The 26,332-nt window shown below is 46.2% G+C and overlaps 1 protein-coding gene across 2 annotated transcripts in view; it reads right to left on the reverse strand.

Annotated features, from left to right (window-relative positions):
* Window positions 1-959: 959 nt before the first annotated feature.
* Maml3 (mastermind like transcriptional coactivator 3) overlaps window positions 960-26,332 on the reverse strand; it is a 392,807-nt gene continuing 367,434 nt past the window's right edge. The window contains exons 3-5 of one of the 2 annotated variants that reach the window (XM_047566322.1): window positions 13,956-14,213; window positions 9,098-9,179; window positions 960-4,337 (exon numbers count right to left, since the gene is read on the reverse strand). In XM_047566322.1, coding sequence (XP_047422278.1) covers window positions 3,340-4,337; window positions 9,098-9,179; window positions 13,956-14,213 — 1,338 coding nt within the window. In that variant the 3' untranslated portion in view covers window positions 960-3,339. Of the gene's footprint in view, window positions 4,338-9,097; window positions 9,183-13,955; window positions 14,214-26,332 lie in introns of both variants that reach the window. The other variant, XM_047566321.1, reaches the window with a different exon arrangement.

A 26,332-nucleotide genomic window follows, 5' to 3' on the forward strand; every position in this document is an offset into this window, starting at 1 on the left:
CACATGCGTGTAATTTATTAATAAAGGGCTAGCGGAAGGAGAAAGGGAAGGGAGTAGAGGAGACAGGACTGAGCAGAGGAAGAAACCAAGCAAGGAGGTAGCTGAGTCCCAGCCTCTGCAGGACCCTGCCGGAAGCTCACACCTTGTATCTCAGAGTGTGTCAACAGGTTAATTCTTTTCCTATCCTACACAAGGGAGGCATTGAATCAGTCAATGGAGGGGAATAAACTTGCAAGCATTTTCAATTCTGGGGGTGGATGCACGCAAAGCCAGGCTGGGCCATGGCTCTGAGAGATCTGCATGGGCTGTAGAAGAAACTCAAGGAGGTGGAACTGTTGCTGATGGTTCCACTGTAGTGGAGTAAGACCCCCAAGTTACTCCCTGCCCCAACATATTGCTTAATTTTGTGTAGGATTGGGGGTTGAACCCAGGAGGGTTCTTCTACTGAGCTACATCCCCAGACCTTTTTATTTCTTGAGACAGGATCTTGCTAAGTTGCCCAGATTGACCTCAAACTCTCAATCCTCTCACCTGAATTCCTGAGTAGCTGGGATTACAGGCATGTGCCACCATGCTTGGCTTATTTCTTGATTCTTTTTTTTTGTCCCATAAAATTTTTATTGTCCATTTTCAGAGTCCTCTGAATGAGCCAGGTGGAAATCGAATTGCTATGGTACCAGATCGATAACTGGACCACAGGATGTCCCTTGCTGAGGAGACTTTCCCCTTCCCTTTGAAACACCCCTCAGAATGTACCAGCAAATTTAGAAAGCTTCAGTTGTATGGTTGAATTAAAAAGGCCAGGAATGATTGCTGTCTATTGTTAAAAGTCTAAATAGTGACAGCAAAGTTTTGAGAAAAGAACCGCTGTAATCAATTAAAACCCAGGAATAATACTATGTGCTTAATTAATGCTGAGGATCCCAAATGAACTCTACTTGGGATGGATTCAGATAATGATCATTTATTTTTGTTTTTTGTTTTTCTTTAAAAGTGGTATGTCAACATCACTTCATTTCTACATTTCAGAGTTCTGTACATCTCTTAAAGGAAATAAGCAATGCTCAATGTACAAAGTAAAAACAGAAAACTAGAAAAATCTGAATCAAATGGAGCCAGTTGCCATAGGTCATACAGTACAAATTAGTCATTAGATGTCATCTGAAGTGCAATACCACTGCTGGGATGATGAGTGAAGGAATGAAATAAAAATACTCTATTTTAAACAAACAGTATATATATATTTATATGTATATATTTTTACAGATAGTAGACCCAGTGATATCTGCAGTATTGTAAAAACTTATGTACAAATAACTTTTTTTTTTTAGACATTACATATACATCAGCACCGTAGTAAAAACAAAACAAAACAACCTTATTAAAATCTACCTCTCTATTCATTGGTCCCAGGACTGAGCGCGTGGAGGAAGCTTTGAGATCTTGGAGCCCACCTCTCTCTCCATCAGCCACCTCCAGCTCCTCCTCATTGCTTATGTATTTATTTCCTGAACCTTGCAGGAAAGGGTAACAATTATGCATTCTGTGTCTTCGCATGTTTTTTACTTTTTGGTTTTCATCTGTTTCCTCTCAGCTTCCCTCCCCATTCAGGAAGTTCACGGTCACCCCCCACCACCTCCCATCGGCCAGGTGCCTCTGGCCTCACCTCCTGCCCCTTGCTGAGCAGGCCTAGAACTCCTGGCAGATGCCAAGCAAGTCAAGGGCGATGCCTGCCTGCCTGCCTCCTCTCCACAGCCCTCTGCCCCGGCTTTCCACTGGAACTTGTCTTCTCTGCAGTTTCCCAGGGTGCGCGCGGCCAGTGCAGCCTCCACGGCCTCTGATCTTCCGTAGCAAGATGTGTCTGAGTGCACAGAAGGGAGCCAGCATGCAGGACACGATGGGACGGGGGACAGGAGGAAAGTCCACTCCAACTTGTGTCCTCCGCCTCCATGGAAGGGGAGGCAGACCAACAGACAAGGCTTGTGACATGGAGGTGTCCCTTAGGGTGGACCTGGGTGCATTAGAGAGCACCGGTGCAGAATTTCCAGAGTGGATGGCTTTGCCTTTAGGAAAGGAACCACATCTTCCTCTGTTCACCATCCAAATCTGTAAGGCCGAGCTATTGATTTTTCTGTTCCTCCACCTCTGGGGTTTCAGATTTGTGTTTGATGATAGGAATGATGAGCAAGGCCAATCTGGAATGACACCCCTGGGGTTTTCACCAAGAGAGTCAGAACGGGTGTTTTCCAGGCCAGTCCTCCCTGGGGGTATCAGAAGTATCGGATGTGTAGCTCACGTAAACCCACACCCAAACATCAGCGTGACGCCCTCTGTTCCAAGCAGACGTCTATACGACTCTACACAAGCGGGAGAGTCTCTTGTGTCGCCTTTGCGTTACAGGCAGTGCCTCAGTTCTTGCATTTATTCTGACTCTGCTCCAAGCTTCTCTTCTTCTTGGAGAGTCTATAAGGAGAAGCGGAGGCAGGTTGGGGTGCAGAGAGGCGGGTTGGAGGCAGGGGTGGAGGAGGAAAGCAGCCCAGCTGGCTGAGGCACACATCCAGCAGGGGTCCCTTCACCCTGCGGTCACCAGGAGCGGATGAGAGCCACCTGCATGTGTTACTGTATTGACCGCCAAAGACTCCAGCTCAACTTGGAGTGGTGACTGGCTTTGGGCAGCTCCCTACAGCTGCTGGATGGCCCTTCTCAAGCTCACGACCTGAGGGTCATGGTGGGGCAGAAGACAGGCCTGTAGGAGCCTTGGTGGTCTTCCTGGGATCAGCTCCCTGTTCTTCCTGCCTGCTCTCCAAGTACAGGAGTGTCTGGAAGGGCACATCTCTTTCCACTCAGAGTCTGGACCATTTCTGACCTGTGCACCTGGCCTGTGTCGTCGCTAACAGCCTCTGTGGGACTCTCCTGGCCGAGGCTGTGTCTCTTGTGTCTCCTAAGCTGTGGTTGCGGGACCTGGAGCAGGCGGGCTGGCGGTTCCTCACCTCTGGCCACAGTCCCTCTGGGCTGGAGCAGCTCTTGCTGGGTCTGGCGATCGCAGGGGGCGCTGAGCAGAGGGGCTTCGCGTGCTTCTCTTCCCCACCTGCCCTCCCCGTCTCCTCTTGCAGCAGGGATCAGCGTGGCATCTCAGCTCCATTGCTGTGTGAAAACCAGGTGAATGAGGCCCGGGGGGCCATGGCTGCTACCTGGCTCTTCCACCATCAGCCAGCTGTAGTTTTGCTCAGTTTACGTGGGTCAAAAAAACAAAAAAAACAAGGACGGGTCAACATCCTGTTTCTTTTTCACTTGGTGAGCTTGCACCACTCTAGCTGTGGCTCTTGGGACCCCTCTTGACTAGGGGTTACCAAACAATTCATCAAGCTCTTGCATCCACTCATCCCCTGGCCCGCTTTTGATGATGGAGTCCACCAGGTCTGCGCCGTCGGGGAGTCCAGGGAACGACGCCCCAGCGCCTTCGCTATAATTGTATGACATGTCCTGAGGTGGGTTCCGCTCATAGGCTTGACTCTGGCTGCTGGGAGCAAAGCTGCCACCGGGCATCGGCTGCTGCGTGGGGGGCTGGCTGAATGCTGGCATGCCAGGGACGCCCTGGTTCAGGCCGGACATGACCATTGGTCTCGCCTGGCTGGTGCCCTGCTGCCCCGGGAGCGGTGGCATCATCTGCCTACTCATGGCAGCCGGGTTGAGGGTTCTCACCGTGCCAGTGTTAGCGTCCATGACCGACTGGCTCAGTCCCTGTGGGAAGTGCTGCTTGGTCAGTCTGGGCTGGCCAGCTTGAAGTGGGTAGCTGGCGCCATTGTTGAACGGGCCCAGTTCTCCACTAGTCCTCCCGGGCATTCCCTGCAAGCTCCTCTGTTGCCAGCTTTGTGCTCCTTGCTGGACGGTTCCCATGATGCTCTGAAGTCTTGGAGGGGCTTGGGGCCTAGGTAAGGCCTGGCCCACTGGGCCTTTCATCTGCGGGTGCTGTTGGGTCAGGGCGGAGTTCACCAGCATGCTTTGACCAAAGCTACTCACCATGCCGACCCCCTGACTAGAGGCAGGTTGCCTCGGCCCCTGGGCTTGGCTGTGTGTGATGCTCATGCCACTTTGGTTTGGGTGCTGCAACATTTGGGTCATTCCTGTGCTCATACTGTACATTCCTGGCTGGCTGGTAGGTGTGGTGCTGTAAGGGGCCAGTCCCATCTCTGACTGGGCTGCAGCTGTGGCCATGGTCCCTGGGTTCTGGGAAGGCCCCATACCCATCATGCCTGTGTTCTGTGCCATCAACCGTGACGTTCGCATACTCTGGAGGGCTGCCTGGCTTCTCACAGCTGCTATATCCTGGGGTGAACCTACGGGAAAACACAGGACACACATCACTCACTCTTCTCCATAAGTGTTCTACTGTGACATGTTGCTGGAATTTCCTTTGGGAATGACAAAATTCTTAATATGAAAGGATTTGCTCTGATAATACGTCTTTAATAAAAATGATGATTATTTTTCTGATTATAACATATGCTGATTATGCAAAATTTGGAAATTATCGAAAAGCACAAGTCAAAAACGAAAGTCACCCAAATTTCCACCATTCAGATATGACTACTGTAAATTTTTTTTTTTTTTTTGTATTGGGAATTGAATCCAGGGGTTCTTCACCACTGAGCTACATCCCCAGCCCTTTTTACATTTTATTTTGAGACAGGGCCTCACTAAGTTGCTTAGGGCCTTGCTAAGTTGCTGAGGCTGGCCTTGAACTTGTGCTCCTCCTGTTGCTCCCTTCCCCTGAGTCGCTGGGATTATAGGTATGCACTTAATATAACCTGATATTCTGTTCCCATTTCAGAAGCAAACTATTTCTCACTCTTCTGGATATGATACCATCAACCCAATAGGATACCATTTTCTTTGGAGGTGAGGAGGAATTCACCTTTCCAGCTAAATTAAGAGGAAATGCCTGATCACGCTGTACATTCTATTTGTGAAGTGGAACGTGGCTCAGTAGAGAATGCTATCAATGGAAACCATTAGGCTGATTTCCCTGGAGATTTGAGTAGGATTTGAGAGGTCGGATGTCAACGCTTCTGCCCGGTACAATTTTGACAAGTGGGACAGTTTTTAGATCCATTCAGTAGATTTCCACATTCTCCGGATTCTCTGACTCATGTACATGTCATTTCAAACTGATCAGCTTCTAGAGCTAGAAAAATAAATCATCCTGCTATTTGCCATTTGGTTATGAACTTTGTAGCAAAGTCCACCCTTCCCATTGGCAATGATTGTGAACTTCTCTCTGCAGATCATCAACCATTCTAATGATGCTGTTTAAAAGTTGACCAGAGTATTGGAATCAAGTCATTTAACTTCAATTAGGCATTTGAGGGAAGCCCTTCTTCCTGCTTCTCATGACATGTCCAGACCAGCCAAGTAAATGGAAATGTCACCCGTGGAACACCAGTTAATGTTGTAAAAGGCAGGAAGGAGCACAAAAGTGGATTTTTCTATGACCCTGCTAATGATTAAGTCTATGGGAAAAAGAAAAATAGTTCTTTTTCCTGGACATTTAGAGAAGATACAGCTCAGGAGCTGATCGATATTATAAGCAAATTTGATCCCATCTGGAACTGTGATGAGAAACCAGCTGAGAACAGTCTAACCTTGTTAAACCTGGCACCTTGGCAGATAACTGAAGCATATTTTTGTCTTCCTGATGGGGTTATTGATTTCTGGGTAGCAAATATGTCTCCATATTGTCTTCCTTTCTTTAAGAAAGAAAATTATGAGAATTTTGATTATGACTTAAGTTTTTGTGGCTTGGGATCAATATGAGGCTCCACCGAAAAATGAAACACTATTGTGGGGAAACTGAAGGATCTAGGAACCTAAATCCCTAGAAATATTTCAATTTTTTTGGTTTGTTTTAAGCTTAATTATATTCAAGTGATTTTTGGAAAAATCAAACTGTTTTGGTCAAACACTGGATGGTAGTATCTCCTTCAACTTGTAATCTTGTTATAAAGTTTTGTGACCTTAAACACTGAATTTGTATTGACTGCATGGCCAATCAGATCGCGAGATGAATTATTGAGGGAAAAATATTGCTGACTCAGAGACTGATTGGATAGACTCAAACAGGCTGGAAACAGATGAAAGGACTTTCACAATTTGGACATTTTGGTTTTATATTTATAATGGATGTTGAAGGACTGGACTAATTTTGTGAATGAGGAATAAGTTCCTTTATTTAGAGGGAAATGTTGAAATGCCCTTTAACAGGTAGTGAAACATTAATCAAAGCCAACCATTATTTTTATTTAGCATAAATGCACTATTTAGATGTAATTCTTATTTTTAAAAAAGCATTTAAAAATCAGCAATCAGCACAATATTTTCAGCCTAAGTGAAATAAAAAGACTTTTATTAACCAAGTTTTATGGCTTCAGTAATTTTAAACATACAAAGGAAAAAAAAAATTCAAATGCATCCAGAGAATTAAATTGTCCTTACCTGAATACTACATATGTTAAACAAACTACTTTTTCTTTTTCTTTTTGTCTAAAACAGATATTACTGTGAGACACTGTAGTCACGTTAATTTTCTTGTCTGCTGGTTAACATCACATTGTCAAAGAAAATCTTCCATATTTAAACAGACATGGAAATATGAAGATTTTCCCTCCTAAAAGGTTCTATGTTCTATTTTCACTCACAAGTCTGTATTTGTGAAAAAGAAGCATTTCCCTATAGGTGTGGAGTATCATCCCAAGTCACGGAACTCAATAGGCAAATGACGGTCATTAAGACCTTTAAAATGTGTGCGGGTAAGAGCATGGTGTAACAATCATGTAAGTTATTCCTAATAGAGCTTCTCTCTGAGGATGGTATTTATTATCTATTGATTTATGATCTTCCCAGATGCATAGCAGCATGATAGCTAGGGAGCCCAGAAAACATGAAAATACTGAACACAGTAAAATAAATTATTATATCTCAGTCCAATCAGCTAAGAGGTCTTAAACTGTCATACTAATTTTAACTTATGTGGAGCTAACTTTCTAGATTGATTACCTGCATTTTGGGGTTTCAGAAATATTTAAGGAGTAGAACTTTTAAACTAGACCCAAAGCCTTCAGAACAGCTCATATAAATACATATCTATGTCCTGTAACACAGAGGAATTATTCAATTTTGGTGGGTCCCTTTATTCCAAAAAACAAGAAGTGAGTCATGAACCTAGGAAATTCAAGGGACACTGTGTTTGGTTTATCAGCATTTATGTTTTTAATTAGTTTATAATATAAAGCAGCGATTCTCAATGTGTGGTCCCCTAGCCAGCAGGATCAGCAACTCCTTTTTAGAAATGCAAATTCTCAGGCCCCAGGCCAGACCTACTGAGTCAGAAACCCTGGGAATGCACAGTCCAGCTGTCTGTGCTTTAATAAGCTCTGCTGGTGACTCTGTGGCAGGCTGCAGTTTGAGAACTCAGGTGAAAAGGAGGGCTCTGTATCTGGGACAAAGACTGCATGTCACAACGACTCTCCCCGCACTCTTCTCCACCAGTGGTGAAATGAGAAAAAGTGCTTCTTCACAGGATACTGGCACTGATCAGTACACCTGTGCACAGGTCCATTCCTTTTGTCCTTTCCCCAGGGCAAGTCCAAAGGGGTACAGGGTGATATAAATGGCCCAGGGGTACAAGGGAGTAGGAGGCCAGTGTTTTCACAAGCACTCTTCAGCAAGACCAAGTAAACACTAGTGGTTTCACATTCATTAAGTCACGAGTCATAGTGGGTGATCCAGGATACGTGGACATAGGTTTGTAATAGGAACAAACATTTCTGATAGGCCCTGGTAATTTCTATTGCATTTCATTTACAACATGTTGGTTGTGACCCACTAAATAGTTTTCATCATCTTGTGTGTTGTAATCCAAAGACTGGAAAGCGCTACCCCAGATCAGAAATTGTTCACCCCGTCTGTTGATACAGTTCAGGAGGGTCACACATGTGAAATGATGTCACAGTTTGCAATTTCTGTGCAAGAGGCTCTGTAGCTTCCAACAAATTCTTTTTTCCCCCTATTTTTAAATTGGTATATGATGGTTATATATAATGTTGAGATTTATTGTTACATATTTATACATGTGCACTATATAAAAATACAATTTCATATGACCCTTGACTTTCTGAGTTTGGTTTATTTCACTTATCATAATGTTTCATCCATTTTCCTGCAAAGGACATGCTTCCAGCAGATTCTTAAAGGGTAGATGACATCGAGGTGTTAGAACATGGATCTGGATCCAACTAAAAAGGCAGAGGATGGGAATTAGGATTTCTGCTGCTGGGTGGCCCCTGTGGCCCCCTGAAAGCTCCTGGGACATTGGGAAGGGTTCTTAGCTCTTCCTCTACCCCATACATGACTCTCCAGGATTCTCTCTTGGAGACTATGAGGATTTGCTATTTGAGTGGGCCTTCTACATTTACATAAAGTGGTTGTGCTGGAATACAGTGTGCCCACTAATACTGGGACCGCAATTTAAGGATTTTTGCAAATGGTGGCTGGTTCGGGACAGTTCACTTGACCTTAAGGCTCTGTCTTCTACGTTCCGCAGAGACTAGAGGTTGTCGCAAGCCAGATTCTTCCACTGGGTTGTTGGAAGTGAGGGCTTTGGTCACCTCACCTGTTGGGATTAGCAAGAAAGATACAACACAGAACTTGGGGCCCTGTAGTCACTAACATGACCATCTAGACATAAAAAAAGACTGATACTGAGCCAGCAGGCACTGAGATGTCTTAACTGGTTGCTAAACTAGTGAAATACTCTGTGCCTTTGCCAAAGGACAGCTGCCTGAGTCTTCCCTTCCCTAACTACCCCAATCCTCCTTGGGCTCTTAGTGACCCAGTGACCAAAACGATAATACTGGGCACAATAAGGGCCTCCAGGAATCCATTCTGAATGCTTGGTACTCTTATCTTGCCAGTCACTGAATATTTGGGAGATGCTCTAGACGCAAATACAGGATGCAAGGCAGTGCCACCGGCCACACGTTCCTTCCCCTTGCTTCTCAACTGAGAAGCACACGGCAGAAGGGGTGCAGAAGGTCCTCACCTTGAAACTGATTGACTTGCTGAACAGGGTATGGATTCCGCTGTTGCTGGAGGTGCTGCCGGGGCAGGTGAGACTGCTGCAACTGCTAGAACGAGAGAACAAAAGTGAAGGGGAGGTGAGGTGAGGGGAGGACACTTGATTAAACATCCTGGTGTTTGGGGAAGGCAGAGTTGTTTTCCGAAACTCAACTTTGTGTTGAAAAATAGCAAGCAAACAAGCAAGTGTGCAAAGTACGTAGGTGGCTGGATTTGCACAAAGTGAACCCAATCCAGGTAACAGCCTCCATAGATCCAGAACAGAACTTTACCAGGAGCTCCTGGTGCCCCTTCGGTCATCACCCTCCCTTGACCAGGGCTACCATCAGCCTAACTTTTAACAATGTACATTGGTTATGTCTACTTTTGTACTTCATAGAAAAGGCTTTGATCTGGTGTGGTGGAGCAGGCCTGCAATACCAGCAACTCTAGAGGCCGAGGCAGGAGGATTGCAAGTTCGAGGCCAGCCACAGTGACTTAGGAAGATGCTGTCCCAAGATAAAAAAAGGGTTGAGGATGTAGTTCAGTGGTAAAGTACCCCTGGGTTTAATCCCTAGTACTAAAAAATAAAAAGTAAATTAATTGTAGAAAGGGATTCATATAAGGCTGCTTTTGTGTCTGCCTTCTTACACTCACTGCTATATTTGCGAGGTTCATCTGTACTGAGATTTACACTGATTGCTTTCTTATTATTACTATGGAAGAGCGTCCGATCACATGAACATACCATGATTCACCCATCCTACCACTGATGGTCACCTTGGGTGTTTCTAGCATGGGGCTGTGTTCTGGTCCCTCTGCTACGAACGTTTCTGTACATGCTTTTGGTAAACGCCTGCCTGCATTTCTGTGACTTGTGGGCCCATGAGGCATGTGTGTCGAGGGAGGTGTTTTGGACTTGAATTTCCCAACCTTGGCCTGTATGCCTTCCTTAGCACCCTGGGGACCCAGCTCAAAGGGAAAAGCAACTATTTTTTAATGACCTAAATATATGCTTTGGGTATAGGAAGATGTTATCCTCAGGGATTATAAAAAAGAGCCAATCTTATTCCCGTGAAGCCACACTGCCTGTAACATACATCTCTACAAGTAGAATATTCAGCATTTACTGCTCTGAGGAAACCACACGGGATTCCACATAGACCAAGATCCAGGAGGCCAGCATTTTTGCCTTTCTTCTGCCACTCCTGGGATTCTGCCCTGCTAGCATTGTTACCAGTACACCGGGGAGGCTGTTATGATCATTATCATGTGTTTGTGCAGAGGGAGAGGAACCAGGAGTGAGGTGGAAAGAGAAGGGAAAGAGCTTTTAGTTCTAGGGCTGCCATCGAGTAGCTAAAAACTGCAGGACCTTTGGTTGCCAGTTGACCTCCTTCCTGCATCTGCTGAATATGCATGAAGCACCTTTCATCTGCAAGGGCTATAAAGAACCTACAACAAGTCCTTGCTCTCCAGAGTGTTCATTATAAAAATAACACACATAGACCACTTCTTACCACATGTGTTGGCTTCTATTTTTTCTCTTGTGTTTGTTCCTGAGCAACTCTATAATTTTCTTTTTCTCTACAGGGCCAGCCAGCATTCTGGCATCTAAAGAAGAAAAACACACCAGCCTCTACCCTGTTGACCCCAGCTGAGTGCCTACCACAGGACTCTGCAGAAAACTCTTGACATTTATCGACATGCAGACCATTAAAGTGTAGACCAGAAACCAGGCTAATCTTTTAGGCAGCAATACAGAGGCATTATTGAGAGTTAGCTGAGCATTTAAAGTTTCTCCTCAGCTAAACTTCCCATAATATATAGGAATTTTGGTCTGGGGCAGAGCTTAGAGGCAGAGCACTTGCCTAGCATGATCAAGGCCCTGGGTTTAATTCCCAGCATTAAAAAATAAATAAAAATAAAAAAAAATTAAACCGCCCCATTTATAGGGAGGAACAAACCTGGAGTGTAGCCTGGAGTTTAGAGTCAGGGGTCCCATTTCCCTTTTGGCTCTGCCTCTCTCTAGCTCTGTGATCTCAAATAAATCACATAAGCTCCCTGGCCTTACGTGTTAGTCAGTTTTCTTCACTGTGACTGAAATACCTGACAAGAACAACTTAGAGGAAGAAAAGTTTATTTTGGCTCATGGTTCTAGAGGTTCAGTCCATGGTTGGCCAAATCCATTGCTCTGGACCCAAGCAAGGCAGACCATCATGGCAGAAGGGTATGGCCAAAGAGTATGGCTCTACTCACGGTTCCCAGGAAGCAGAGAGGAAGGGGCCCTAAGGAAGAAGAATCCTTTCAGGGCATGCCCCAGTGACCCACCTCTTCTAGCCACACCCCACCTGCCTGCAGTTACCACCCAGTCAGTCCATTCAAACTAGGATGGACTGATTAGGTTACAGCTCTCAGAACCCATCCTTTCACCTACATATTCCTGTCCTAAGAGGAGCTTTTGGGGTATATTTCATATCCAAACTATGACACCTTAATTTCCTCATTTGTAAAATGATAGGACTTTACTATCTCAACTTCTTTCGTATCTAAAATTCCCAATTCTGTTGACCCTTGGTGAACAGAGGAGAAGTGATGGGGCCTTGCCCCTGGAGAGTGAGGCCTTGAACGGTAATCCGTGCCTGCTTTCAACCTGCTGCACTCTGACCACTAAGCCCACTGAGAAAATCAGTTTAAAGTTCCCAAAGACCTGTAGGATTCCAAAACCTTCTGTTTTCCCTCACATGGCCTTTTAGGAAACCCAAGTGTTTCCAATATGCTGTTTCCAAAATTAAAAAATGCCAAGACACTTTCAATGCTGCAGAGATGGAAAATCAGCAAGGTGTTGATATGACAGTCAGTATTTATTCTCTAGCAAAACATTGACAGCTCACCACGGGGAGACCCCCCCTACCCCCCTGCCCAGGATAGCCTGTACCAACAGGTGTCTCTAGGCCCAGGGCAGATGCCACTCTGATGTGGCTGGTGCATGGGCTGCAGCTCTTCACAGTGCCCTCTGATACCAGGGTCCCATATCAGGTCCCCACATAGGTTTGTGTAGAGCATACAGCCCTCAAAGACGTTTGCACACATTATCTCATGTGACTGTGTAACCAGCTGTAGGAGAGGAATTATTCAAACTTAATCTGGTAGAGGAAGTCAGTGGTTTGTTTCAAAATCACCATTGCAAGCAAGAGGCTGGGCAGGTTCTGACCCTGAGTAAGGTCATCTCAGCTTGGACCCTCATAATAAACTCACATGGTTGCTAAAAAATTGCCTTAGGTCACAGCCCCCTCCACCATCTCTAAGGAGCCCTCTTTGTCCATGTCCTGGATTCTGAGGGGTCTGGCTCATTCTCTGCCTCCTGATCTCTGGGCATCGTTTTGACACCTCTCCTGTATTCCCCAAGCTGGCTGACCTGGCTCCCGATGGGAACACCCTGGGACTGGCTCTGTGATTTCTGCCTGGTCACCCTGACTCCCCTCAGTGCCTTGGTCACAGCACACATATCAAAAGCCATCACTCAACATCTGAGGCACACCTGAAATTTCCTGGGATTGGCCGAGGAGAGGATTTACAAAGCCCAGCTTCGCTCTGCAGTTGCATTTATCACTGCCTGAGAGATATTAGCATGGCTCCTTGTCACACACCTTATGCAGGGTGAGAGGGATGGAGGTTTGTTTGTACAATAGCTGCCAGGCGGCTGACTGACCTTGGTAAAAAGGGAGATAATTACACAGCTGTTCAGGAAGCAAAGCAAAAACAGGGAACATGAGTGAACTGTGCCCAACAGTGCAATTTTTCTCTTTGGGGGATAACTGGTGTTACTTTGAACTGCTGTTCTTGGTTAGTAGGGACCTCAATAAGCCAGTGTCCTATATGGTATCTTGTAAATATGCGGTGATGGATGCTTGGTAAATTTCCAAAATTCTGATCCCATTAGGAACATTCTAGAAGGATTACTGAATCAGAGCCATGTTGGGCCTTGAGCCTGTAGTGACAACCTCACACCTCCTACAATAAAGAAGCTGCCTTGTGAGATCCCCTGGGCAGGCCCCCACAGGGGCCATCTGGGGATCTCTTGCAGGCGGCCTCAGGCCTTCCCTGGGATAATACTAAATCAGGCTCAGGCATCTGTAAAAACAAAACAAATCAAAACCTACAGGAGCAGTCTGCAGGGAAGGCTTTCTTTCAAAGCTGGAGGAATTATATGGCAGGGGTGGACAAAGATGCCTAAGGTAATGGTGTATTTGTGTCAGGCCTTCCTTTAACTCACAGATTTCCTGAGCTGTTTTAAAAGCTGTCAGGAACTTTCTTAAGTTTTCACCCTCTCTGTGACCCCTAGTTCACGTTTCCAGGTGGTTCTGCAGGCCCTATTGTTCTGCTATTGTTCCCGGTCCATTGTTCATGACCAATTCTGCAGAATTCTTTGTAGTCCCTCCTCCTGCCACTTTCCTCCAAGAAACAAAGTTCCTGGAATTATTTTTTGCTTCATGCTAGAAATATTAGTGCTTCAGGAGAATGAGAGCCAGACCCCACTGCAAGCTGATGACGCAGATCCCCGTACCAGAGTTCAGAAGAAAAGGAGCCAGCCTTGAATTGAAGAACTGTCTCTGGCAAATGGGCCTTCAAATTGATGGCTGAAGCTAGTCTTTTAAGAACAAAGTAATTCATTATAGGAAAGAGCCTAACTAATTGAAAAGCTCTAAATTCTGTAGGTTCTTCTATGATCCTGGGAAATGCTGGTCTGTGAGCAGGGGACAGGGATTGTGGTGACTCCCTCATTGACAGCAGGTGCCAAATAAGTGCTTGCTGAATGGATGGATCACACCACGGGGGCAGGTTACCTGCTCAGCCAGAATCTGCTGCTGCTGTTGCTGCTGTTGCTGCTGCTGCCTCTGCTCCCGCAGGAACTGTTGCTTCTGCTGCTCCATCAGCTGAGCCCGCTGATCAATCAGCATCTGCTTCATGATGGCTGCCTGAGGTTGGCTGCCCAGGAAGCCAGGACCAGCAGGACTGGCCCCAGAGACCAGGCCACTCGAGCCCGGGGGCACATTGGACTGCAAGGGGCCTGTGGTCCTGGGAATCCCAACTGGGTGCTGCTCCTGGGGGGACAAGAAGAGAGACAGATGCAGTGATTCCTCATGGACACTTGTTGCCCTTTCAAGGGAAAGCCCTGGGGAGGGGAAATGGATCAGATCCCAGGGGTTCTGAGGGGCACCCATTATATTTCTATAAAAACAACCCAGTAGTCCTCAAACCTGGTCTTCCCTCAGTGGAAATAAGAGGCTACCGGGGATCGTGACAGAGCGTGGATTTGGGAAGCCTGAGCCAAGTTCAGTCCAGTGTGTTTCAGAAGAAACTAAAGGACATAGACTGGATTTTCATCTAACTTCCTGTGCGCTTCTAGGAGAAGGAAAAAGCCCTCAGGCTGGGCTCACCTGGAGCCTGTAGGGTGACATCCTGACCTCACCTCACAATTCTTCCTCCTTACTAGGCATTTGGCCCAAAGGGATGTCTTTTAGCAAGTAGGAGGGACATACCCAGAAAACTGCTGGAATTTATTAAATCAACAGATCTGATATATGATGTTATTAGAATTAATGACAACATTGAAGAGATTTGATATGTTTCAAAAAATCTTGCTGGTCAGAGTTGCGGATGGTGAAAATTGGCAATGTTTTATTCTGACCAAGACTGTGTAATCTCTCAACATCTTTAAAAATGGAATTGAGTCTCATGTGTCTGGGATAATTTTAATGTGGGGGCCTGGATTGGGACTCTTGATTCTATAATCATGTCAGAGAGTCAAATAATGGCAATTTTTAAGGACCGATTCTGAGGGAATACCAAGTGGTAGAGAGCTAATCCCCCCACAGCCCAAGTCCGGGAGTGTACTCAGAGGGGGGCTACACAGCTGGTCAGAGTGGACTATGTAGGAAAAATAGTTGATGGGAGCATCAGGTGGGAGATGTGACGAGATTCAGTTTCGAGACACTTCTACCAAGCATATCTGGTAATGGCAAGTATTGTTCTGCAGAAATATTTCTTCTAATTCATTAAAGTTTCAAGCAACTAATCTGAAGCGGAGGAGCTGACTTCTGAGGTACACGCAAATTAAATGGGTACGGGTATAAGGATGGAAACAACCATACTGTGAGAGACTATTATGAGACCTAAAGAAGAAATGAAAGTGAATAACCCTATGGTTGTGTTTAAAACTATAATATGAATTGGATTTTACCATTTTCCCCTTTTTTGTGTTGCTACCTTTTCAATGTAGAGATTGTTGATCAGGCTGGCCTTTCCTCTCAAAGCAGAGTTGAAGTTCATTTCTCTCCTTGAGGGAGAGTCCTGGATTTGATTCCCCATAACCCTGGCTTGCTGAACGCTGGCTTCCCTCTACTGTATGGGTTGGGCCATGCAGACTTTTCCTTGAATTTCCACCTATACTGAGTCTTTAGCTGCACTTCTCCCCTCTCCCATCCACCGAAACAAACAGAACAAACGAAAAACAAAGATCACAACACAACACACTCCTCCTCTTACCCCAGCATCAGTGGCTCAAGAAATTCTGCTTAACTAGTGCAGTAACCGGGGCAACACAACCAGTAAGTGAATGACCCCCACCTAGCAGAACTAGAATGCTGAGCTTGGTTCTAAATTCAAGATTCTTCCCACTTGCAAGGCTATGCATGGGAATAGACGCACACCTAAGAGTTGCCTGTAGACTAAATATCTAGTGTGTCTCTCAAGAATGCTCAGTGGCCTACTTTTCACACATAAGTGCTGGCACTGAAGTTAATAAAACTTTTTTTTGTGTGTGCATTTTCTTTTGTAATTAGGTAGCGAGTCATGCGATATTTTTAATGTTGATAAAAAAATCTTACACCAAAAAATGCCAAGAAAGTTTATTTTATGGCTGACCTCTGCAGGGGCCTGGATATTTCGGGGTCTTCTTTCTCCCCAATACTTGCTTCCTGCTTTCCAAGCCCTTCCTTCTCACGGAATAGAGTTGTTTCTTGTCACCCATCCAAATGACTGACCGACTTAACAGGTTAACAAATGAGTTTACACTGATGTCTTTAGTCCATCAGCAAGAAAATAGAAATAAAGTATTTTTCCGCATGTTTCAGTATATTTCATGTTTTCTAGTTTTGAAAAGGAGAAGTGAGTTGGAGAGAAATGAGCCCCAAGGAAAGATAACAGTTTTTTGTACCTTGAGTTTTTGAGAGGGCTGGACTGACTGGCCCTGTTCACTTTATGCACTTTGAGGTATGCTTATCCTGTGTGCCCAGCCCTGCACAGCTGGTGTGTCCCCCAGGGAAGGTGGGGGGGCTTTGCTTTTCCAGATTTCTCTCCAAAGGGAAAAGAAATGGAGAGGCGAATGGGGTGATGATGTTCATTTATCAAGCCACTTTTTTGTCCCTGTGGGGAAAAATCTTCCCAAAGGGATAGAACAGTGATTGCTTCCAGGGATTCCATTATTTCCCCCAAATGATCCTCTCCCCAAAGTTTTGCCTTCAGCTTCCTCACTGAAGAACCCAAGACCCACAGGCAGGAGGGCAGTGCGCATTGATGAAGGATCACCAATGAACCATTTTCAGGACCTTCCTGCAAGCTCTGTTTCATTCAACAGCAGTTGAGAGACACCTACCGCCTCAGTCTCAGGTGTGTATTGCAAAGTGTGAAGATGTGCCAAGTGACTTGCCTTACAAATTAAGCTGGTGGGGCCACCACTGTTTCACATTACATGACTTCGTTTAACCTCCAGACTAAGAAGGCTTAATGAGAAATAGTCCCGCAAATCAGGATTGCAAGTCTCTGCTCTTGTTTCTAAGGAGGACACACACTGTGTGGTGCAATTAGAGGAAACCAGGCTGAGCTTTCGTCAAGCGACATGTAATGCCTAGAAGCCAAATGATGCAGTATTTTTAGTTTTAATTACTGGCTTGTTCTCCACTCCCTGCCCAACGACCTCTCTTGCTTTCTCCCCAGAATCTTAATACATTTCCTTCCCCTCAAATCCAATTGGCTGCAGAGATCTTCATGACTCTCCAAACCTTCTCTTTCTTCAGTAAAATAAAGGGAGGAACGAGAAACCCAGGGAACCTGTTTTACGCTTCTTCCCCCTCCAGGGACAAGAACTTAGCAATCTTCTAAAGGCTAGAGTGAGGTGGGAGGTGTAAAAAACACCCTTACCTCCCCCAGTCAGTTTTCAACTTCAAAAAAACAGCTGCGGTAAAAATATCTCCCAAGAACAGCCAGCTGTTTATTTATAAATCTGTGCGCAGGGAAGCTTGATTTTCTCTGAAGTGTTTTCAAGAACATGCACGGTATTTGGGTGAGAGGGGCCGGGGTTACTGGCGGCGAACCAAAGACTGCAGGCTCCTCGGAGGGACTGTCACCAAAGGTTGGCGGCGGGAATGGGACTGGGGTGACAGCGACGTCGTGGATAACTGGCTTGAAAATGCCCAGGGCTGAATCGGGCCTTTTCCAGGCGTTCCTCGTCGGGGCTCCGGGAGCAGCTGCTGTTCTCCCCGCGCCCCAGCAGATGGTGGTGTCAGCCCGGTGCTCCGCACGCGGCGCCCGCTCCGCCCGCGTCCCCTCCCCTTGCAGATGGCTTAATCAGGACTCGGCTGTCCCCCGCCCCGCGCGTCTGGGCCGCCGCTGCGGACGTGGAGCCAGGCAGTCAAGTGTTACTGCGTACAGCAGGTAGCCTGGCAACTGAGAGCATAATACCGAGCAGATGGTGTTCGCACGGCGTGATGGACATCACACACGACAGCCTGAGACAATCCAGGAATTCCCTGGTGACTCGAGGCCCTCTTTACACAAAATGAGTTCTCTCTCCGTCGCCGTGTATCTCCGGGGTTATCTCCCCCCCTCTCCGACAGACACCGAACCGGTTTCTTATTACCGACTTTCCTCCCAGCCCGCGGGGAGGGCGCTGCAGGTGGGGGAGGGCGCGGGAAGAGGACGTGGAAGGAAACGGAAGGGAGCGCGGGACAGGCTGGGGGCGGAGGGGGACGCAATCGGACCCTGGGCGCGCAGTCCGAGAGGGACGGGCTTCCCGGTGGCCCGGGCGGCACGAGGCGCGCGCGGGGAGGGGCGGGAGGCGCGAGCCCGGGGACTGTCGCCGCCACCGCCTGGGATCCCGAGTCTCTGCCACCGCGCTGTCTACCAGCAGCCTAAATGAAATTTAGGATTTTCGTTAAAAACTCCCTGGGGGCGTAATTTAGCCTCTCGACTCGAGCCTGTCTGCTTACAAGTCCTTCGGGGCCTCGGGCTAAGCAGGCGGCAGCGGCGCCCGTGCGCTCCCGGGCTCTCCGCGCGCGCGGCCCTAACAAAGAAGCCGGTCCCAGGGTCCCCGCGCTGGTAGGGCGCGTGGCCAGGCCAGGCCCCAGCCCTGGGGTCCCTGAGGCCAGCGCGTGCATTGCCCTCACACTGCCGGCACAACCACTCCGCGTTGCCAGTGGCCTGCGGGACACCGGAGGGGAGGGCACATGGACAGAGACACAACCGTGGGTAGGAAAGACTAGGAATACCTGAAGAAACAAAAAAGATGTCCCAGAAAACGAATCTGTTTCACACACACACACACAAACACACTCACATACACACACACAGAACTAGGTCAAGTAATTTTGTTTAAAAAAAAATCCATCTTTGGGTCAATGGAATTTCCACTAAATTCTATTTATCCAAAAGGCCTCTAGGTTCAACCTCTCAGTGAGCAGAAGCTTTCTTCTGTCAAGGTACTATCAAGTTTTAAGTTTCAGAGGTGGAGGTCTGTGAGAGGTGAAAGCTAAAATCGCAGGGCTGGGCAAGAGTTCAGCAGTGAGCAGCCAGGGGCAAGTCCAACACCCAGCGCGGGGCTGGAGGAGGCCCCTGGCAGTGACCCCCACAGGCACAGGTAAGCCATCTGACCTCTTCAGCTCAGTACCCACCCCTGAAATGAAAACCAGATTTGTAGGTCTGATTTGTAAGACTCCTCTTTGACAATAGGAATTTGGAGATGGAAATACTAAGATGCTACCCACCCCCTTCTGGTATGGGCAATTTGGGTACAATAATAGGCTAAATCAGGGGTTCTCAAAGTGGGTTCCAGAAGCAGCAGCTTTAGTATCACTTAGGGCTTGTTAGAAATGCACATTCCCAGGTTCGACCCCAGGTCCCTAAATCAGATCCTCTGGGGGTGTTTTAACAAGCTTTCCAGGTGATGCCCCATAGGACAAATTTAATCCTGGCTCTTGGTCACTGACCATAACCTGGGCCTGGAATAGATGACAAACCTGCACTTTCAAAGGCAAGCTGGAGTGCTGAGTTGCTTAGGTTTTATTGCAAATTCTTCTACATTTGGACAAAACTCTCATTTGCTCAGGCCAGCGATGTTTGCTATGTAAACCCATGAATTCCAGAGGGAGTTCAGGGCCATGATTCTTCCAGGAAGGAGAATGTGTTGTTGCTCTACTATGGAGGGTCAGGGGCAGGCCAGACTGAGGAAGGGGTGAGTCTGGTGCAATGTCTTGGCTAAGGGAGTGTCTTCCCTGGTGTGAAGTTAAGGCAGTGCCATAGAAAGCTGTGATTCCAGGCAAGTCCCCTCTGGTTGGAAAGGGTTCCCCAAACATGGAGAAGACCATACACTGGAAGACGTCGACTAGACATGCATGAGGCGCCCACACAAGACAGAGCCCTCTGCCAGGTGCTTCACCTGTGTAATTCAACTCTCATCTTGATCAGCCCCTCCCCCCCAAGTCTCTGAGAGGTTAAGAGACTTGTTCAATGTCCCAGAGTGGGTGGTGGCATCCTTGGGATTCTGACTTCTTCATCACTGTAACGTGCACTTAATCTTAATTGAGAAGACCACCCAGGAGGATTATGGGGAAAAGAATCCCAGAAAGGGAAAGGAATGGACCCCGAATGAAAAGGTAACAATGACTGGGATCAAAGAATGAAAAGGAAAATGCACAAAAATATGTATTTTAAAATTTACTGCCTGGTACCCTAAATTGGGATGCCCCTGTGTATCAACTTTGACATTTAAACAAAGGACATAAGATTAGACCATCCAACCATACGTGGGAGAAAGAAACAAAAAAATAAACTAAGACCTTAGAATTCCCTTTGAAGTTGATCAAGTGTCAGGGCAGAAATGTGGTTTCCGGATGGTGGCATCTTTTACAGATTTTCCTCTTTCCAAAATGATTTTGGATTGTAGGTTTGGAGAGCTGCTTCCAATAAATTCATAGTAGAGCCCTAATAAGATCCATCCCATTTACACCTCTCTGTTTCAGAAAATTGTTAAAGAAGGGTAGATTAAAAGGTTTGATTTGTGATGTGTTGGTTGTGTCCCCAAGATAATTGAATTTAGGGGCACTGATTATTAACCTAGGAAGTTTATCACTGAAATAGCAGTCACTTGGGGCCTACTGGTAGGGCTGCTAAATGGTTTCAGAAAAGTTCTGCTTGTTTATTTATTTATTTATTTTGTGGTGCTGGGGATTGAACACAGGGTCTAGGGTATGTGAGGCAAGCACTCTACCAACTGAGCTATATCCCCAACCCAAAAGTTCTTTGTTTACCCTCCAAAAGGAGCAGTTTGCATTGGGGAACCCAGCAGACTTGGATAGGAACTCAGCTACTCTGTGGGTCCAGTATCTGGCACACTGACCACAAAAGAAGCAGCTGTGGTCTTGCTGCCCTAGCTCTTGGTCATGCAGTGCATCCTCTGGGATGAGGCAAGTGCTGAGTTTCTGGTTCTAGCTTAGCTCCTGCAGTAATGGGGACCAGAACTTTAAACTTTGCATTCTTTCTAGATTTCAATGAGCAGAATGGAATTTCTACCTAGACACTGGATAAAGTAACCATGGTTGGCCTTCTTCATTTGTGGGTTCTACACCTGCGCATCAAAAATCTTCAAAAAGTGCCTCTGTGCTGAACCCGTGTGCACTTTTTCTTCTTGTATCATGCCCTAAATACAGTATTAACACTACTGACATAGCATTTATGTTGTTTAGGTATTATAAGTGATCCAGAGAGGACATAGTACATCAGAGGATGTGTGTGGATTCTACGCAAACACTATGCCATTCTATATGAGGGACCTGAGCATCCACAGATTTCAGTGTTGGCAGGGTGAGGGGTTGTGTCTTGGAACCAATCCCAAGGGATAACTAGGGACGACTATATTTTAAAAATGCATAGTTTGCTGACTACTGCCCTGCCCTCCATACCCCATCACTTGGGGGAAATTTAAAAAGCATTGCAGGGAAGTAAAGAAAAAAAACAAAAAGGCAATACTCCTTTTTAACACTTAAACATAACCATTGTTAATATTTTGATGTGCTGTTGTATTTCTTTCTGCCTTTCCCTGGTAGCAACAACATATTTTCCATGAGTCTAATTATGGCAAACACATGATTGTACCCCTACCGATTCTTACTGTGTAACCCGGGGTTGGTAGAAAGTTGTGGCTTTCCAAGTGCTTACGAGTTAGAATTTTCTGGCAGGGTGCTATAGTATGGCCTCTTTACTGACAAGGTCTTTAGTTCCTTGGGGACCAGGACTGGGAGTTTCCTAGCATCCAGCACAGAGCTAGGTCCATAGTTGCAATGACGTGGGAATTTGCTGAATTCAACTAACTGGCTATGGTAGATTCTGGCAGAAATGAATGAGGGGGGAAAAGATGGCCCTATAAGCTACCTATGGGACCCTCTGCTGACTAATAAGGAAAGGGTTAATGTGGGCAGCCAGTGCAAGATGTGAGAGTGTCATCGGCCACAGGGAAGGCCAGGCTTTCAAGGACTTTCTTGGGGGTAAAAATAACAAAAATACCATTTGTCTTTATCAGCACTTTGACCATTTTACCATAAGTCCCTTCAGTGGAGACACAACTTGGAGAGTTATGTTTTTCCTCTGCCTTTGATGTAAATTATAGAGTCCTTTTGATCCCTTTGTTGTGTTTAATTCCACCACCAAAGCAACTCCAAATTGGTTAAAAGTTCATTAGTGTGCAACAATAGGCGCTTGATTGAATAAATTATGGCACATCCATACCATGAATACGAGGCAGCCAATAAAAATCATGCCTTCCCAGACTAGCTGATCACATGGAGAAAGACCCGCAATATATAGTTGGGAGAGAGGAAGCAGTTTCTAAAACACTGCCACAAATAATATTGCCAGACAAAGTTTATGTGACTTTGATTTTTATACTCTTTCAAATTTTCCATTATGCATGTATATTACTTTTAATTAATGTACTATAAAAAAAAAACTTCTTAACAGTCTAAACTGCCATGGAATGGAATGTGCTGAGTTCACAAGGGACCCAGGTCATGTCTGGGACCCGGGTCATGTCTGGGACCCGGACTGTGTTTTCTTCAAGCCTACTTTATGTTCTGGAGTGTGACAGATAGCCCTAAGTGACAGTTCCTCCTTCAAGGCCTGCACATGGTGTGACCCACTGATTTTGGGTCCAGCCTGGCTTTTCCTTGCTTCAACAGACAGCTCCCAGGGGCCAGGTAAGGCTCTGAAGGGCACTGACCATCTTCCAGGAATCCCTTGATCCACCTGAATGGCTCACTACCCTGATCTCTGTGGCTTTTCTCCATTCTAGGCTGGACACCACAGAGCATGGCCGGAACCGGCCAGATCTTGAGAGTTCGAGAACTTGAGAGATGGGGGAGACTGCCAGTTACTTCCACAGGGGGGAAAGGGTAAGAAAGTCTGAGCCACCAGGGTGGTGACACCTGCCCCATGGAGGCCAGCAGAGCCTCTGCCAGTATCCATGTAGCTGCTGTCAGGACGTGTGGACTGTATGTGGTTCATCAGCTACTCCATTAGCCTTTCTGCTGTGTGTTTGCCACCTTTCTTTCCTTGATTTGCAAGTCAGGAGGGGCAGCGGTCTCAGCTGTCTTCCACTGAGCTGCTAGGAAGATGTTTTTCTTCTTGAGCTACTATTTCCCCCACCCCAACCTTCCTCTCTCAGGGCTCCGCCCTTCTGATGAAGTCATCAAAGATTGCATAAGTGACGCACAGGCCTATCCTGTGTTATACTGGGAGGCAGGCCAGCGTTTCCATTTATAGACAAGAGCAGCAGCACACTGCCAAATGGAGCTCTGTACCGTGGCCGCTACGACAGGAAGGAGGGAAGGATCACTGGGGTTCAGCTTCCTCCATCAGTTCCAGACCCTCCTAACCTGGGAAGGGTGGCCAGGGAGACCAGTGCCAACTGCCTGCAAGGAGCCGTTTCTGCAGAACTGCCTGCTCTGTGTCCCCTTGACACTGCTGGAGGGATGACCTGTCAGCCTGCTCTGTTGGTTTTCTGACTGCTGAATCCGATAGGGGCCAAACACATTTGGTCACATGAGGCTGAGGTCTGTGATGAGGGTCCTGCCTTGACCTTCTTAAGAGTAGCAGCCTTCTCTGTGGTGGGGCTGGGGCTTCAGGAAGGTAGGACTTGGGAGACACAAGCAAAGCTGACAAAAGCAGCAACATTCAAAAATCTGGGATTGGTACTTTACATATTTAGAGATTCTGGCTGAGAACCAGCTACTAGAGGAAGCAGATCTAGGAGAGGGGCTCACCCCTGCTTAGGGAGCGCCTCGGGCCAGTGGGACTGGGACAGAACTGACCCTGGACCTCACATCCACAAAGACCTTGAGTGCAGATTGTTAGATCTATTCTTCAAACAAGCTTTGACACAGAGACACTGAGATGCCCTGATGGGGTTGAAAGATAGCATCTATTTTATAGCTTCCAACTGTGCCCCGTTAGTGCATGAGACTTTGCTGTCCATGATCAATTAATATTCTATTTCCCTGTACATGTCACTAAGAGTATAATTACACCGGCCTGCACTTTTAAAATTATAACAATTACTTTTTTTTTTAACTCCTTAACCCTGTAGACATTTCTTTATTTCATAAATATACCTGGGGACTACAAAGAACAGAAGTGGCCCAGATATTTTCTTTTTTTTTTTTTTTCAAGAGAAAAACAACAAATTTGTTAATATGCACATGTACTTGAGAGTCATAAAATATGAAACTAAGAAAGGACCAGGTATTTAAAGCTGAAATACCCTCTTCACAGGGGAGAGGGAAAGGGGAGGCTGGAGGAAATTTTAGAGATGGAGTAAATGAATTTTTGAAGAAACGAATGATCCCAGAGAACGCACATTGTCCTGGAACAAAGTTCCTCTGTGGCTCAGGTATTTTCTTAGCCTTAAGAAGAGTTGGGGACAAATTGGGATAAAAATGATCTTAGAAAACATGGACCTCAGAGAGCCTCCTGTATTCATTCCACTAGCACTAGTAACCACAACCCCTGACTCTGTGCCAGACACACAGGTACCGGCACAGAGCAATTCTGGAATAATTAGGAATCATCCTCTCTGCAGATCTTAAACTTTCCACTCTCTTTCACCCCAACTGTCTCAGGTAGTACAATGCAGCTGTGCCTGGTCTCTAGCTGGGGCTCATAAATATTTACTCTCATTATTATCACTATTAATAATAATGAGGAAATTAGAAACTTTAGGTGGAGCCTAGACTTCCAGCTCATGCTTATTTTTTTCTTAATGGTCAGATCAGTTCCTCAGCTTTATGAAGGAAAATATGCCTTTCGCTGAGGATAAAAACGAAGTAGGTGGCTAAAGATGGATCTAGACCTGGAGTGGAGGTGAAATTTATGTGAAACTTTTATTTGAAGTGAGGAATAAATCCATTCCCGTGGACAATAGCAATATAGGTCTCAGATGGGGATTAGAAGTCAAATGTGTTTTGCTACTTAGCCTCTGTAGAAAACGTACACCTTTTAGTTTACGTGTCTGTGATGTAGCTCCAGTTTTCTGGTTCTTTCTAACGGAAGCTAAAGTCAACTCCAGCCTCTTTACCATGATTGGACCTTGAACGTCCACTCCCTCCCCCATCTTTTCCTAGACATTTCTTGGGCGAATTCTCCCTCCAGCTAGCTGACCCCCTTCCAGCATCCAGGTGGGCTCCTTCACAGCATCCTCACTAGTCACGCATGCGGTTCCACCTAAACCCACAGCTTCATTTACCAACTTCTACAGCTCCTACCACCCTGCAAAGGTGACTGCTCTCGGGAGGTCAACATCAGGACAGGAGTGCTGACTGACTCCAGAACAGGCCAGGGAGGCCACACCTGCTCTTCAGGATGTTGACCAACCTTTGAGAAAAGCTACCCTAGCATGAAGGATGGTGTTTGTCGCCTCCCTTCCTTCTCCACCATATCTCTGGTAGACACACCTCATTTTTTTTTTTACCATGGCCCAATCAATTTCTTTCTTCCTGGCCTGTCTTGATCCTCACTCTCCCCCATCCTAAGAAGAGACAATTTCTCAACCAGCAGTGAGTGGATCCCTCCCAATCATTTACTCCCTTTTTTGATGTAGTCATAGAGAATGTCCAAGGGAAGAAGGGGACATTGAGTCCTTATAAGTAAACAAAAGTGATCCTCTGGGGAGTGACCCCACATGGGTTGAAAGAACCCAGGGTGCAGGGCTGTCTCAGAAGGTAGATGAGCTGTCTCTGTGGCCAGAGTCCAGCCACCATCACCATGAAAACTGGCTGTATCGAGGTTCCAGTCATCCTCAGCACCTCCCAGAGGTTTTAGGGGACAAATGTATCCACTGTCAGATGCATGCGTACCCTGGCAGGAGCCTTGGAAGCATGGGATATCTGTCTCACTTGCTGTGAAGGATAAAGAAGGAGGACTGGGTCAGAGCATGTATTGTCAGGGCTGCTAAGAGTGCAGGGACCTGGCTTCAGAACCGGGAGCCTGTGAAAATGCCGAACGATAACAGGAAACAGGATCTAAACTACTTTGAGAAGAAATCTTAAAATTTTGTGCTTGTTCAACTTTTTTTGTCTGACTTTCTCTTTCCTAAATGTTTCACTTAACTTTTATTAAGAAAGCACAACAAAGAATAATGAAAGTTATAGGGTGGCCCAATTAAGGGTTTTAACAGCAAGTAGTCTTTGTAACAAATGTGATAACTAATTATTTCCTAGGCTAAAGCTCTTTCTGGGATGGGAATAGTGGGGCACCGTTCTATGTCTTATTGCTAAATCTCGTTTACCCCAGAAATGAGATAGTTACTCTTGCATTGGATAAAAAATAATTTTGAACAAAAATGGTTCTTCAGGAGCAAGCTGCCTGGGTCATTGAAAGTTTGTGATTGCAATTAGGAATG

Source organism: Sciurus carolinensis, chromosome 10, assembly GCF_902686445.1.
Source record: "Sciurus carolinensis chromosome 10, mSciCar1.2, whole genome shotgun sequence".
Taxonomy (NCBI): Eukaryota; Metazoa; Chordata; class Mammalia; order Rodentia; family Sciuridae; genus Sciurus; species Sciurus carolinensis.